This window comes from Ursus maritimus, unplaced genomic scaffold (genome assembly GCF_017311325.1).
Source record: "Ursus maritimus isolate PB19 unplaced genomic scaffold, ASM1731132v1 scaffold_33, whole genome shotgun sequence".
Classification (NCBI taxonomy): Eukaryota; Metazoa; Chordata; class Mammalia; order Carnivora; family Ursidae; genus Ursus; species Ursus maritimus.
In genome coordinates, this window is record NW_024425897.1 from 27682139 (window position 1) to 27699606 (window position 17468).

Consider the following 17468-nt stretch of genomic DNA (forward strand, 5'->3'; position numbering starts at 1 on the left):
ACATGGCATTCAGCGCCTGGTGCAGCAGCACAGTCCCTAGAACTCACTAGTACTGACGTCTCGCATGGTTTGGATGTCACGGCTAACCTCAGCACCCAAATGTTCCTCGTTTCCACTTCGGGTAAGACAAACTCCCTTTTGAACAACTTCACTTCCATTGGAGAGCACGTGGAGTTCAAGGAGCAAGCGGGCCATCCTGCAGGTGGGAAGGGAAGGCGTGCGCTGTAAACACGGTGCACTATTGCCGGGCTTTGCGAACCGTGGACCACCTTCAGCCATTTTCAATCTGTCGCCCCCTCCCTTTGAATGACTTCATGGAAAAGCAGCCGTCTGTGCCCACAACCACCAAGTGGCATATACTGACGACATCCCATGTCTCCATATCAAGGCCAATGTGCTACTAGCATTTAGCACCCATGCCATGCGGCCCCTGGACAGTCCGGCCCCGTTCTCAGGGCTCCGTGCTGGTTTTCTCCGTGAGGATCTGTTGTAATGAGCACCGACACACCAAGCAAAATGCTGTTCTCATCCACTTTACGTTTGCCTCCAGGAGTGGGTCATCAAAACCACATCCAGCAAGCATGTCAGACTCCGAACGTGACACGGGGACAATGCTAAGCAGTGACCAACAGAGATAACCCCAGTGACTAACGCTGATGTCAGTGGAGTGGAAACACATTGGCTTATGTTCAGAGACTCCCAAATGATCACTGGACATTGTGAAACCGATCCTGACATGATTGCATCCGATGCTGGCATCTGTCCACAACTGAAAAACCCATTGGTTTTTCTCTCCCGAATATTTTAGAATTCAGATTCTAATCAAGAGGCCATGACCTTGTAATGGGGGTTGAGGTCATACATCTTACTTCTGTGGTATAAAAACCAGATCTACCTTTATGACCAAGATGAAGAACCGAGAGCCCTTGCATTTACTGATTGGAATCTTTGGCTCAAGGAGATACATCCCTTCGAAGCAGCAAGATGAAAAACCTCTTAATGCTGGCTGGCCACTGCATCATTTCCTTGACCGCTGATCACCGAGCATTCATGCTGAAGTTAAGGTTCCACTGAGAAAACATTCTGAAATCTCACAAAAGGGCAAGTTGATATATAAAAAGAGGAAAGTAAAAGTAAGTCAGGAAATAATAATCTTGCGCCTGGTAACTTGGTGGATCCCAATGAGAAGCTGAAAACGAAGTTCCATAAAATGAGGACTAGAAATTGCACACAAATAGAGGCCTAGAACACACCGCCTCCTGTTTCTGGGCTCTCCCCGCAGCAGCACGCGCGGAGGGTCGGCCGTGCCTGCTCACGCCCACGGGCGTTGTTCGTTGCCGTGTACTATTTTAAGGCTAAGGCGTAGCTCAGGGCTTTAGACACTCACCAGCTGATAGACACTAGGGTTGTTTCCAGTTTGGGCTAATATGGAAAATGCAGTATTATGGAGACAGAGAAGAGATAGGGAATTACTTGGAATTGGGAAAGTGGGAATTCACAGCAGACGAGTGAAAAAAAAAAAGACTTTCTGATAACGGAAGTGCACTCTAAGACCAGATTGCGGCGATGGTCTCAGTTCTCTAAAACCCATTTAACTGCATATTCTTCATAGGCGAATATTATGGTATATAATTTATAACTCCAAAGCTCTAAAAGAAAAAAAAAAAGAGCACTAAGTAAGAATATAAAGTTCTGTGACCCTCTTGCTATCTTCTCCAACTAGGTCTAAAAAGGAAGCTATGCGGGGCTGACTGGCAACAAAATTAATCACAAGAGTTAAAGGCGAACAAGACACCAGGGAAACTTCTTGAACTAATTGGCACGCAGCATGGAAGCAGAGAGCTGTCAGAAGAAAGGCGCTTTGGGAAATGATAGAAAATCCAAAACATGTACATTTAAAAATAAAAGAAGCCATCCTGTCCAAGAGAACAATAATCAGAATGAAATTTTTAGAACCCGAGAAACAAGATGATATTTTTCACAGTTGGACTGTAAATAAAGCTACTGTGGATGGATCCTATAATTCTCCTTTTGTTTCTTTTTTTAACGTTCCATGAAATACTATTATCTTTCTAAACTGTTCCCCAGGCCTTCAAGAAACAGATAATCCAAACACGGCTTTTGTTCCGGGATGCTGAGCACACCAGGGAAATGGGGGTATTTCAGGATGCTCGCTTGCAGGTGTTGGCAGATGAGAGCTGTCGTGGAGCGAGAGGGCAGAGAGCAGAGCAGCCCGGACCGCGACGTCCCCAAGAACGTCTCCCTCACCCTCAAACACAGCTAAGGAATGCAGGGATCTATGCACCTGGTGTGCACTGAACGCCTTTGAAAACCAGTACGACTACAGATTCTCAAGACTCTTAGCAAATCAAAAAAAAAAAAAAAATCTTATTTTGCATTATGCATATCTCCATATTACACATATGTTTAAGTACAAATATAGACAAGATAGAGACAAGACACAGGGAAGGAAACAGATATAGAAGAGACAGAGGGAACGATACATGGATACACAGATACAGACGTAGACATATTTTTCCCTGTAGGACTTTTACTGATAATGTTTTCCATCTTCGGAGACCAGGACTCTAAGAGCTGTGCACATATGGTACGCACACGCGCCCACGCGAACACGCATTCCCTGCCCGGGCCGGCTCCAGTGCAGACATGCATATGAAGACAAATAGCGGTCCACGGTTTTCTAGATGGGCTCTTCGGTGTCCCTGCTACTGCAGACGCTTCTGGTGACTGCAATGAATGAGTCTTTTCTTCATCGACGCGGCAGGTAGAGGGTCGGCGGGCGCTGGGAAATCACACACGGCCGGCAGCCCAACGGCCCCGGAGCGTGTGCATGAAGCCCTCTGATGAACACAGCGAGCGGTGTGATCTAATCCTCGCTGCTATTAGGTTATTACTCACGCCGCAACTGCTAGTTGTGAGGCCACGGCAGCAAGAGAGCCGGCGTCCGTGTCCACGCCCCGGAGGTCCTACCGAAAGCACGCACAGCTTCTGCAAGCAAAGACGAGTGGCCCTAACTCACTGCTCTCACCCGCTCAAAGCAGGTGCTAAATAATTTAATTCTAAATTCAGTACTTGACGTGGAAATGGGAGATATTAAATATCAGATCTATGAACGCAATAAAAGTAAAGCAACAGACGGGTAAATTAAGGCAAAGCTCACACGTCCCCGTGCTTCCACGTAATGGGATTGGGTGGGTGTCGGGAAATGGTAAATGAGTCCGCCCGAGGTATAATTTCCCAGAGAACTGGGCTCGGAACTTCCCCTCAACTGTCACGCCATGTGCTGGAATCACCGTGCCACCGTCCTTAGTCTGTGTGTTTCTCAGCAAAGCAGCACGGGAAGTTTCCATCTCCTGGCACAGAACGCACTGCGGTCTTGGGAAGACACCAGAGCCGTCTCCTCCAGGCTGCCCGCAGAGCATCCGCGCACACCTTCCCCCGAGATGTGCGAGCGAGGCCGGACTTTCAAGGAGCAGAATCATCCCACCTCTGTCTGCATTAACGCAGCGTTTCCCTCAAAAGCAACACAAGTCTGCGTCTCTTTCGTAATTACTTGAGAGGCAGCATTGGACACGGCATCCAAACTTCCTACTCCCCACAACAACACTGGATGTGCAGGTCAAGCTGAGGTTGCCACACATTAATGACTAGGTCTAGGGGCGCCCAGTGGCTCAGTCAGTTGAGCGTCCAACTCTTGGTTTCAGGTCAGGCTGTGATCTCAGAGTCTTGGGATCAAGCCCCACGACGGGCTCTGTGCTCAGTGCAAAGTCTGCTTGTCCCTCTCCCTCTGCCCCTCCCCTGCTCTCTCTCTCTCTCTCAAATAAATAAAATCTTAAAATATATATATAACTAGATCTAAGCCGCTCTTCACCATGGCAGAATAAGATTTCACTATATGAATGTACCGTTTTAAAAAAAATTCAGCTCACCTCTTGGTGAATATTTAGTTTGTTTCTGGCCGTCAGCTATTTTTAAAAATGCAGCAACGAAAGCCATTGTACACGTCTCTCCATGTCCGTAGTCAAGCCCTAATCCGGACTAGATGAATCTAGAAATGCAATTTAGGGTCACCTGGATGCAAGTCTTAAATGTTCTTAGCCAGATACCGACAGATATCTCTCCAAAGTAGATGAAACATTTTATAATTCCTCCAACACAGCACTATAAGCATCCCGTTCTTCCTCCTTCTCGGACACACATCTTATTACGTGCATCTTGTTTCCCCCCACAATATGATTAGAAGAAATGCTGTCTGGTAGTATTGGAAACAATACCTTGGTCCGTTGTATCCCTAATGCAGAAGTTATTAAAACATACTTGAATGGAAATGCTTCTGACAGGTTCTAAATTCAGACCCAATACTTGATAAAACCTCCACATGCAACTAATGTAATTCATGTCATACTCCAGGAAATTATTTAGAGGACGGAAATGAAATAGAACTCTCCACAATCTAGGAGGACTTGGGTATGCGGGCTCCCTATATTACACGCCATTTTAACAATCTGAGAACAATTAATAGATGGTTTTCTTAGCATGGTGCTCTTGATTATTTCAGTGTGTTCGCACGCAGGGTTACATGAGATGCTCACAGAGTTCAGCAAAGGCCGACCTCGCATCGCTCATGTCACAGAAGAAGCAGCTTTACCTCTTATGACCTCTCTGGTGACGCGACATGGCCAGCATAAAAATGAGAAATACACATCAGATCTCCTGACTCTGACGCCCCTGTTCCTTCTACCCTTTGGAAAGGAATGATCGTTCCAATGGTAAGAGGGACACATATAGTAATCCATAAGTCAATGAGGATGTTGCAAGCATTTCAGGCATCACCAAATCACACCTGCACAGAAAAGACGTACCATTTTGACAACTTTATACCATCGTCTCAGGCTTTGTTGTTGTTAAACTCGGGTTCCAGATGTCAGAAGGGTTGAACTGTCTCGTTTAAGACAGACCATCAGAACATATACCTAATCGAATTATTACATTAATAAAAAAAAATCCCAAGATCTTTATTTTCCATCCCTGGGTCTGTCATCTTGCTACAGCCGACAGCAGCAGAGTGCAAGCATTAACACTTGGCTTCCTAAGCAAAACGAGCAGTTTCAATCTATAAGATCTCTATTTCAAGTGATTACTGCCTGAAACAAAGAGGCCAGAAGATCTGGCCTCAAATCTGGGGGACGCAACAGATGGACACAGCATCCCAAAATAGTCCCTACCCCATTCAGCAACGACAAGGACAAACATCCAGGACCCCATTAAACAACCATTGTCACAGTGAATGACAGCTCATTCTTTTCCTGTTTTCCCTATCTCATCTTTTCCTAATTCAAAACAATCCATGTTCACTACGGGAATTTTCGCAAACACACATGGGGCAAATGACGGGGAACGCATGGGTCACACATGATGTCACCACCCAGGGATGAACGCAGTCTACATTCTGATTGATCCTGTCTCGATTTTTCCCACCCTCTATTTATTTAGAAACAAAATTGGCATTCTCTTGTAAGCTCTTCTGTAATCTACTTTTATAATATATTTATTAAGCTATAATTCCAATGTTGTCAAAGTCACCATTTTAAAGTGTACAAGTGAGTGGCTTTTAGTTTATTCACACCGCGGTCTAAGCATCCTCACTACCTACCTGAAGATATGTTTATTACTTCCGAAAGAAGCCCACATGCACCAGCAGTCAGGCTCAGCGCCCACTCCCCAGGCAACCAGCGAGCTGCCGAGACACAGGTCTAAGAATTGGCCGGCTCAGGACACAGCATCTAAACGGTTAGTATCATGTGGTGTGACGTGCTCAGAGCTGGTCCATGTTGTATATGGGTCAACACTTCTCTCCGTGTAACTTCAAGCAATGTCCCCTTGGGTGGGCACAACACACTGGTTTATCTGCTCACCTTTTGGCTGTGATGGGTGCTGCTGGTGTGAAGGTCTGTGCAACAGTTTTTGTGCAAACTGTTGCTTTCAGTTCCCCTGGGTGCAGAACTTAGAGAGCTGGACTTTTTGGTAACTAGGTTAGCTTCACCTAAGTGTATAACTAGCAGTGCCGGACCTTGTGATAGCTAGGTTAGTTCTGCCTGGGTGTATAACTAGTACTGCTGGACCCTGTGGTAACTAGGTTAGTTCTGCCTGGGTATATAACTAGTACTGCTGGACCCTGTGGTAACTAGGTTAGCTCTACCTGAGTATGTAACTAGTACTGCTGGACCCTGTGGTAAGTAGTTCTGCCTGGGTATATAACTAGTACTGCTGGACCCTGTGGTAACTAGGTTAGCTCTACCTGAGTATGTAACTAGTACTGCTGGACCCTGTGGTAAGTAGTTCTGCCTGTGTGTATAAGTAGTACTGCTGGAGCCCATGGTAACTAGGTTAGCTCCACCTGGGTGTATAACTAGTACTGCTGGACCCCATGGAAACTAGGTTAACACCGCCTGGGTGTATAACTAGTACTGCTGGAGCCTGTGGTAACTAGGTTAGCTCCACCTGGGTGTATAACTGTACTGCTAGACCACATGGTAACTAGGTTATCTCTGCCTGGGTGTATAACCAGTACTGCTGGGCTCTGTGGTAACCAGGTTAGTTCCCATGGTCCTGTGGTCATTCTTCTTTGTGTATACCCTTGTTCAGCTGGTTTTCAGGGGTCTCTCCCTCTTTCCACTTCTCACACTCTCTTCGGAAGTTTCTCTCTTCTGCAGGTTTTGCACAACTATGCAGATTTCAGTTTCCGCAGCCCCAAACCCGGTGACTACGGTGTCCCAGCTTCTCTCTGTCTTCCTGATCTCAGGGCTTCTCCTTCTTGCGACTGGATCCATCTTTTCTGACCTGAGTCTGAGAACACCGATCAGTGCTTAAAACCATCTCTGTTTCATGCAGGCAGTTCCGCCTCTGTCTCTGGTTTTCAAGGGTTTTCCCCGAGTTCATTCTCACGGTGGCATTCTCCCCCATTCCCGGGGGTGCCCCTCAAGCAGGGACTCTGCCGCTTCGGAGAGGAAGCCTTGCTGGCTCTGCGTGTTCACACGCACCTGTGCACAGCCTGCCACCTGCACCCAGAGCCGGTCCTGGCTCTTCACTCCTGGGTCTCCACTCACAGTCCGGCTCTCTCTGTCAGGCACACTTGGACTGGCCACCTTGGTGCCCTCCTTCAGCTCAGTCCCATCTGTACCTGAACAAACTCTGCCCTAACTTTCTAACCGGTGCATAACACTTCTGGTGCATTGCTAAGGTGGGGCTACCCACCCTATATTCCCTTTATATTTCCCTGGAAACCTCCATAGGAGCCTGGTAGAGCGAAGGAGATCGCCAGGTACCATGCACTTTTCATCGTTCTACTGCAAATCCCACAACATCAGCCCTTTATAAATTGCTGAGAAAGAGGATGTGGGCTGCCCAACCCACTCCATCTGTTCTTCTGTCTTTGGAGCAGGAAAATGATGCAGAGCCGGACACACCACTATCTGCCATCAATGATTTTTCCCACTTTCCTCTGAAGTCTGGTGCAGCCGCTTCGTTGAGTCCTGGCCGGGGAGATGCAAGAGGAAATTAGGGGTTGGTGGCATGATTTCCAGGAAAGTTGCTGAAAGGGAGCTGACCCAGCTGAGAAGACCCTTTTCCACAGGGCAGATGTGATGACCGGCACCCCTGCAGCCATCTTAGTCTGTGAGGTTGGAAGCCCTGCACCGGCACGTTGCCCAAGACAGACAGGTGCCCTCCCCAGAAGGACTGGAGAGCTGACTGACATACTGGTCCTGGCCCACCCACATCAGGCTTCCTCTGGTTGAGAGAGAAATACATTTCTGTCTTGCCTAAGTCACTCTTATTTGCATAAGAAATTAAATAATCAAATAATCCTAACAAACAGTTTGAAATACACTTATCGATGCCAGATTATCCTCACTTTGAACGTACATTCGTGACTTTAATCATCTCTGCCTCTATTTGAAATATCAATTATTTTTATGGCAGTTCATGTTAAAATATATATGTTTTAAGATGAGACATATTACCTACAATAAACGTAACATCAGTGTTATATATAACAAGGAGATGATAATTATGAAAAAAAATGAAATTCTAGCCATGTACCCTTGCCTGTCTACGATCTACTGGCAGAGGACAGACGCTGTAAGGACAAGGTTGAGCACTTCCATCACAAGTCTTCCTGGAGAACAGAAAGCCATGGGAGCAAATGTCATTCAAATTTATGCAAACCCGTATCTATGTTACCACCTAAAATCATCTACTCAGCAACAGTGGCAAACTTTGGAAAACACTCCTCTATGCAGAGAAGAGCGAGTACATAAAAATAATGGTTTTTGTTACACATTGGTCTCAGTTTACCTTGTGCTGTAATGAGTGAGATTCTAAAAATGCAAAATGCAATCTGATGGGCAGAGCATTAGCTATTCTGGTCTGTTTCCTACTATTTCCTGGCAACACTTAGTCGAGAGACCCCATAGCTGTGATAACATTCATATGTTAATACTACGATGATAAGGTTTTCATCAACCAAACTTCTCCAGAAAGGGAAGGATGTATTTCAACTCAGATGAGAGATCTTCTCTCCTTCCTGTTGAATTCATCACCACCACAAGTGTCTCCTTAATCCGTAAAATTACACCTGTCACAGTGACTTAACTTCATCAACGCAACTTCGTGATCCATGGTGAATTATTAGCAATACAAAATCCATGACTCTCAGGCTAATTAAGATTGCCTCTTTGCATTCTGATGATCTGATTCTGACTTTTATGGATAACTAAAAAACATTCAAAGAGAGTGGGGAGAATTTATAAAGCAAGACAACTTGTGAAGCAAAACCTTCTAATGTTAAACTCCCTACTCTGTAATACATTTTCCAATTATCCTTCAGATAAAGAGAAACGGTTCTCCTTCCAGGCCACTCACTACCCCAAATACTAAAGCATGGTGTTTCTTCATTGAATACCACGCAGACAGAAGTAAAAGGGAAAATTCTGCAGTGAGGAGAAAAATTGAATATATTAATGAATACATCATATTCAAAAAATGTCAGTTTAGCTGTATACATTTTATTAAATGGTAATACATGCATAGAACGAAATATTCACAGTCCAAATGGTTCACAGGATAATGTAACTTACATTCAGCCTTCTCCCCCAACTTCTTGGCACCCCACCCAGGAGACAGACCAGTTGCCAGATCTTCTGCTCAAAAAGCACCTTTCTCTGGGTTTTCCCCCAAACAGGCCTTTAATATACACCCTATTATATGCCTTACATTTCTAAACAGGTGTACTGGAAAAGATTCAGGATGGGGGGTTTGCATCCTAACACACAGTGTAAGAGATGGAGTGTGATTCTAGAACCGCAGCAAAGAAACATTACGGAGAGCCCCACGTGCACCAGACGCTGCTGTGGGGGCTGGAGCGGTAGCTGCAAACAGGAGAGACGCGGTCCCAAAGCGAGAGAGCTCGCACATGCGGCCTTCCTCATTAAGCAGAGCCTTCCTGGCAATGGGGGAAGAACTGGGTTCCAAAAACATAACCCTCCACATCCACACATGTGAGTACGGCTAAATCACATGACAATGTGTGCATACGCACGTGCACATGCTTAAACACCTGTATCATGTATGTATCGTACGTACGTTCTGTAGAGTCGTGCTACATAGAGGCGTGTATCTCCTTAGGGACACAAGCACGTGGTGCATATACACGTATATAACATACTGTATATCATATATCACATATTACCTACACGGACACATATACGTGTGCATGTCTATGTGTGCATGTGTGCTTTTTTCGAATCATCTGGACCCACAGTAGGAAACAGAGAACAGACATCAGAATCTACAAGGGGATAAGGCATGTTCTCCATAGGGATGATGGCATTATGACGTCAGGACTTTGAAGGAATAACTCAACATTCCATTTGGGGCACTTGCTTCTGAAAGAAGATACTGATAGAAATAAAAGAAGAAAAATGGCATGCCCATTACACACTGGTATGTTTCCATGGGTTCTGCACACACTGAGTTTCTGTCCTGTTTAAAGAAGTGTTCAAGCCCTTTGCTTGACCCACAGAAAAGCAGCTCACACCTTACTGGGGATGAGGCCCCTTTGGAAAGTTTCCTCACCTTCCTAGGCCCAAGACACACGGAGCTATTATTAGCCAGAAATTCAAAAGAAAAAAATATCACAAAAGTTTAAAATGGTTCACATCTCCTCACATTTCATAGAAAACAGTACAACCCCTACTATTAATAATAACCCACAGAGGAAACGCAAGAGAGAGAGCAGAAAACAAAACAGACTGGTTGAGATCCTTCCTCCCAAATTCCCCTCCTCTTCTGGTAAAGAATACCTGCCTACCTACCTACCTACCTGCCTGCCTACCTACCTACCTACCTACCTACCCGCCTGCCTGCCTATCATGTATCCATCCGTGCATCCACCCGTCCTTCCTTCCTCGCTTTTGCTAACTTCACAACATAAAAGAAGCCCTTACTGAGGTTTTTTTACCTTGACTTCCCAATCACACGACTGGCACAGACACAGCTGGATGTGTGGAGATGTATATTCGCCCAGTTCATTATGCGAATCCGTGTGCCGTTCTGTTACCACACAGACAGAGCAGAACTCAGATCCGCATTTCTCCCTTCTCCTCTCGTTTGCAAATCTTCTACAAGCAAATCTTCAAAAAAACCCTCTTAGAGCACGGCACAAAAGGAAGGACACAAGCGAGAGCTTGAGAGCTGACGGCTGGAACCCTGGTGGACCAGTGTGAGCAACGGAAGACAGAAGGGGTCCCAAGTCAAATCATCCCCAAACTGGCATCAAATGCTCCTGATAATGAACCAAAAAACATACCATAGCGATCAGCTGAGATTCATGTCCTCGATATTAGAATAAGTAAACGGAAAACAAACGTGTTTTTCCAAACACTGAGCTATGAAGTTTAAATCTGATGCCAGAAATAACATGCTACATACCTGGGATTAATCTGCTTGTTATTTTTTCAATTTTCAGTCACATACAGAAAAAAGAACAACCAGCCTGAGAGTGGTAAATATGTGACCAGACTAGGAATTCTCCAGAGCCACAAATGAGGTTTCAGGAAAACAGGAATAAATCAAGACTACTGAGTTTCCAACTCTTTCTGCCCAGCGGTGAGTTGACAGTTTCTAATTTGGTGGGTATCAGACACAGATTCAAGTTTTAACTTGTCTCTAGAGTGATTTGCAATGCCCTATCAGTCCACAGCAGACAGTTCGCCGTTCATCCGAAAATGCAAGCACACATACAATCACATACGTCTACATGGCAAATGGGGAACGCACCCCGTGTGTGCCCAGAGACACATACAGCCGTTGTTGTAACACTCGCGGGACAGGCCATCGTAGCAGAGATGCCCAGACCGACAGGGAGGAGATAAATCCCGCCTGCATGGAGCTCCGGTCCTTGCAGGTGCCCCGCGGCCATGCTGAACGTTGGGGGAGGTCTGCTGTGAATAATAGCTCACCTTTCCTGAGAAACAGATTCCATCCATCCTCCTGAGAAGCACGAGTTATACAGACAATAGGCACCACATGCAAACCACAGTGAGAACGGCTGTTAGCACACGCGGGGAGAAGGAGCTCCCCGTCACAGCGAGTCTGGAGACGCCGGACGCAGCAGGGACTCACCTGTTCTCCGAGCCAGCAGATTTCTTCTGACAAACGATGACAGCAGGTGTGTACTTGCCACTGTGGTCCGTGCCCTCCGTGACCTCCCAAATGGAAGGGCTGCTGGCTCTGACCCCCACTGTGGGAGACAGCGAGGGCACAGCTCAGACGGCGCTGGGGAACCCCGGGGTACCGCAGGTTCTGGGAACATGGGGAACGCATCTGCACACGGCTGCCCGGCAGGTGTCAGCTCACGTTCAACAGGATTTAATCACATATTTGCCACCAGCTCGCATTCCACCCATCCCAACTGTCCCCCAGTGGCTCCCAGCTTTAGCAGAGGAGCCAGGAAGGGTGCCCGGGCAGTCTGCCAGCATCAAGAAATACAGCTGCACTCACTGCTGGCTTTGGTTTTTTTAAATCAATGACTTTCTTGAAACCCCCAGACTATGAAAACTAAACCGGGGAAGGAAATGAATTAAAACCGCACGAATGAACTCAGTACCAACACCGCGCGCTCACGGACCGTCCCCTCTGCACCAGGCACGGACGGACGCCTCACCTGGACTTTCTGCTTCCCTCACGGCGTGCTCAGGGCGGAACGAGGGGCCCGGGAGCTCAGGCGCTGAGGTCTGAACAACCCGTCCGACTCCCGCCCGCGCCCCTCCCACCGCACAGCCCCACCGTCTCCAGCACCCTGAACATCACGGTCACGGCTGCTGCTGAGCGACCATGCCCGACACACCAGGGGCACTCCCCGGACGACGCAGCCTCAATACTTTTAAGTACCACACACGCCCCAGGGGTCAGTGCCGCGGTAGCTTCCACGCAGCTGGTGACTCAGGTGTCACGTGGCCCCGAACCACCACGCAGCTGGAACCGTGCCCAGGGCTCCCCTCGGCCTCACACACACCCAAATGGCGCGGAAGCCACTTACCGCGATCTCACTCCCATTCCCTGCTACCCAACACCGGTCAGCGTGTGTCTGGAGATCGAACGCCCACTCAGACTTTACACAAAGACGGATTTACTGAGGCAAGTGTGCTGCCCGCCACACACACGCGTGTGTCACCCTACCGCCCATTCCTTCACTCCTTCCTCAATGTCCGAGGCAGGAGGACGGTGATCTACTCAGAGGCTCCTCGCCAAGACACCAGGGGCCTCGTTCCTTCCCAAGAAGCTGGGGAGTGAGGAAGAAGGGACTATCCCAGCAGAGCCCTGAATTGTTCTAATAAGTTTTAAGTGAAAAACCTACGGAATGGCAAGTGTACAAGACAAAATGCAATACATCGAACATGTCTGATGCGCGAACTGGCCTCCTGTCTGAGAGTCATGCTCAAGATGGGTTTTCTCCTCCTCGTCCCTTGGGCAGCACACGACGAGCTTTGCAGCAAGAGCTGTGGGGGTGAGCGGGCGACTGGGGAGAGACTGTCGGGGGGGGCACCGTCCAGGGGTCCCACAGCTGTGCCCACACGGACACACAGCCCCGGCCACAGACCCCGACCCGCCGCCTCTGACCCCTCGTGCAGGCTCAGAGACAAGCAGGGCGGGAGGGGGCAGACTCTCAGGACTCGGGGGAGAGAGAGGGATATGCTTGCCCCAACCCCAAGAACACGACCTCCCCCAGAACCACCTCCAAGTACATGGTGTAGAAGACTCAGCAGCAGGTCTGAGGCGGCCGTTCCAGAAAGGCCTGCGGGCAAGGAGGCCCCTGCCTGGATCCAGGCTCCGGGCTTATCAGGAGGGGTTCCCACCGTTCCCTGAGAAGAGGGGCTCACGGTGCCCAAGCCATTTGTACAAACAATGGGGTTGACGCCCAACACCATGGAGTCTGGGATCATGGTGCGTGCCAGGCAGAGGGGCCTCGTGACCAGCCCCCAGTGAAAAACCTGGGCTTCTAAGCTCAGCTGAGCTTCCTGGGTGGAAGACACTCACACGTGAGGTCACAAGTCATTGCTGATGAACTAGGGGTGTCCCGCGTGACTCCCCCAAGAGAGGGCTCTGGAAGCCTGTGCCTGGCTCCCCCAGACGTTGCCGCATGCATCTTTTCCCTTTGCTGAATTTGCTTTGCGTCCTTCCCTGTAACAAATCACCACCATTAGCATCATAGGCTACGTCCTGAGTCCTCCGAGCAAGTCATCAAACCTGACGGTGGTCCGGGGAACCCAACCTGATTTGACTGTTCTACAAAGAGAAGAGGATTCGTCATGTGTGGCCCTCTGTGCTAAAACCGGCAGTTTTAGGAGGTGAGGTTCAATGGATAACATTACTTCTGCAGGAAAAAAAAGAATTGCATGTTTCGTGTTTTAAATAATCATTGGACAGACCAACACTTTGAATGCAGCCATTTATAAATTAGGAATTGAATGCACAGGCCAGAAAGCCGTCTCATTTTCTAGATACTCTGGTGAAACACGCAGGTGAATAAGCTCTGATTTCTGCCTTGCGGGACTCAATTAAATAGCACGCAAGCAGGATGTGGTGGCTGAAAAAAGTTCAATTCACTGAGGACAGCTGCTATTATATCGAGATGAATTCTAAGGGCTGTCCCAATTACGGTGCACTGGAATTTTATTGAATCAAATTTGCTTTAAATAAATAGGTCATCATTCTGGATTTGGTGATCTTTTCATTCTACAGGAGATATCAGCACATAAGACTTTCCTGATACAGAATGGGCTCGTACTTTTCTTAAGTTTTATTCACAAGTAGGTCATGTGGCACTTAGATAATGCTTTTTCCATGAATCATTTTCCAGTTCCCAGGAAAGAATATGGCTGCTTATGTAACCTAGGATGTACCCAGTATTTGTTCCCAGCGACCCTCCTGTGGTAACGTGAAGCTAGGCTGGATAGGGTTATCTCGAAGGGGACATCACAAGGAGCTGGCTTTTCATCAACACAGTATGTTTTCATAAGGGAAGACACAATCCTAGGGCACGTTCCAGATGTTGTGAACAGAAGGACGGATCCTTGCTCAAGAGATATCCCTGAACAGCTTGTATCAAGTGCCAACACACACAGGAGACTGGGTGGTTACTCCTCGAAGACATTATCTATGGTCTGTACTGAACCAGGTCTGCTGTCGGGCTCATCACTGTTGCACGCTAATCTCAGAGCCGTAAGTGGCTGTGTTTTGCAACCATTAAGATAATTCGTAGGACATGTGCAGTCTGGCTTCACTGGGTTTGAACCAAGGGCTAATTCTGGCCTTTGCTTATAACAACTGAGGTACGTACAGTCATTAATGGACGTGTTATAACCTACTTGTGGTTCAATCCATACAGGTTACACTGACAGCTTCATTACACAGAGATAAACACAGCGCTTGATTTCCAGCAACACTCCGGTGCATATTTATACTTGAAAATATATCCGCCCTAGTGACAGGGAGCACGGCCGTCATTTCCCCTGCGCTGGGCACATGCACTGGGAATGGAGACAAGTAAAACCTGTTTGGGTTAAGGGCATACTGTGTTTCTAAGACAGAGTGCAGCTACGGTATACACACACAGATACACACACACACAACTACACACACACACACATACACAGCTGACCCGCGAACAACACAGGTTTGAAATGCACACATTCGCTTATGAGTGATTTTTGTGCAACAAATACAGCAAGGACGGCAAACGTAGCTCCTCTTCCTAACGGTTTTCTTAGTAACACTTTACGTTCTCTAGCTCACCTTTCGCAATGACACAGTGTATAACACAGAACATACAAAATACGTGCTCCTCAACGGTGTCCGTTATCGCTAAGGCTCCCAGTCAACAGTAGGCCGCTAGGACTGACATTTTCGGGAGTCAGAGTTACACTCGGATTTTCAGCTGTGCGGTGAGTTGACAGCCCTAAATCCCCTGTTGTGCAAGGGTCAACTGTATGCCCATACACACATATGTACACACACACATATACACGTGTGTGCATGCGTGCCTATGTGTTCCAAGCACAGCATCCAGTCACACAATCGAAACAGCTAGGAACCCGGGTGCTGACTGCCGTGCACACTCGGTTTTGCTCCCCCCACACCCAGCGTCTCCTGTTCGGGGTGACAGAAGGACGCAGCATGCTTACAAGTGTTGTCAATTTGATGTTGTCAATTTGTTGGCAACCTTCCCCATTAATGGATAGAAACCTGTACTTCCCCATGGGTTCAAAGTCCAACGAAAACCCCTTTGGGTCAAAGCAAAGCTTTTTACACAAAATGCTCCTCACGCACTCACTCCTTTGCTCTCGTCACCGTGGGAAAGAGGAACGCGCGCTCTGAATCCTCACGCGCAGTAGGCATCCTGCCGGAGCTCATGATCACGTGCTGCGTCTAACCACGCTTGACTGGGGACAGTTTACGACAACACCCCGCCCCTCCGAGTCCACGCACCCCACGACCCAGAACATTTCATTTATTGTCAGAGCCTCTTTGACCCTCTCCCCACGTCCCGGCGCTGCCCCGGCCAACAACGTTCGTGTGATTCTTTACGATGCTACCGGCAGTTCTCCGCAGCTCCTGTGACACTGGGCCCCTCCCGCTATCACCGGAAGGTACTTGGCTAAGTCTCTCTGCCGTGGCTTCAGAACAGTCCCAGCATATGCAGCAGTGCTAAAGAAAAGCAGATCCTACGTAAAATCTAAACCCCAAACAGCAGTTTCCAACACTTGTTTACTGTGCACTCAAACCAGTAAATTACTGGTTGGTGTTTCCCCTTAATATGGGCATATTTATGTATCAATTTTGTGCTGGGACTATTGCGATGTAAAGATACTATAAAACATACACGAAAGGATGCGTTAAAATGATGAGATTAAGAGAAATGTGTTGCGAAGTCCTGATTCTCCGTGTCTCAGTGAATCACGCTGCACACCCCTCAGGGTGAATGTACATGAGAAGGTCCCACTCGAACTGATTTCCAAGTGCAGGACGAGTAAATGTGGTGAGCAGAGGTCATGTTACAACGAGGCAGTGGATGGGTCTTGACAAGATGCTGAAAATCTCCCGCTGGTTCTGTGGCTCACAGCTTCACAGGGAGGAGGGAATCTGTATTCACGTGGCCATTGCTTGCATAGCGTTAAATTTAGAATGAAGACCAGTCACTTCACAGCAAACCATTTTTGGTGTCATGCTATCAGTGAAGCACCAGGACCACAGGACGACCCTGGGCAGGACATTCTAGAACAGAAGATAAACACAGGCAGGAGTCGATCCGCAAGAGAAAGGGGCGTCTCCAAGACCCCCAGGGGAGGGGCAGGAGCAGAGGAGGAGTGGCGGTGTGGCCTCGGGGGGACACTGCGGGGTGGAGGGGTGAAGGGCTCTCAGTGAATGGCTTAGTCACTGAGCATCCCAAGGCCCCCTGGCTTCAGGGCTCTGTCACCCACTAGAAAGTATCAACTCCACCAGGGTTTGGCAGCTCAGGCTGGGAGCACAGACCTCGAATGCAGGGCAGAGCCCTCCCCTCCGGCTGCACACTGGTGTTGCCAAATCTCTGTAGTCCTGAAGAGCGGCCAGAGATCCCCACTTTTATGGAGGATCTCGGGTTTGAAAACGTCGTCCTGGCTAGACAAAACATGCGAGGCCTGGAAACAGCCCAAGGTCCCCAGTGTGTGACCTCCGTTAGCTGGGACGCAGGAAGTCAGGCCTCTTCCAAGTACGTGAGTGAACCAAGGAGCCATGTGAGAGCGGGGCCCCCGCTACGTCCAGGATGGGACGGAGGCATTCACGCACAGAAACGCGCCCACATCTGCGTCCTCCCCACCCCCACACGTACAACTCACAATGACGGCAAC

General features: G+C 48.1%; 1 protein-coding gene across 1 annotated transcript in view; it reads right to left on the reverse strand.

Moving 5' to 3' along the window:
- TMEM132D (transmembrane protein 132D) overlaps positions 1-17468 on the reverse strand; it is a 549620-nt gene that overhangs the window by 275760 nt on the left and 256392 nt on the right. Inside the window, exon 5 of the mRNA XM_040620044.1 lies at positions 11704-11821. Coding sequence (XP_040475978.1) covers positions 11704-11821 — 118 coding nt within the window. The remainder of the gene's footprint in view (positions 1-11703; positions 11822-17468) is intronic.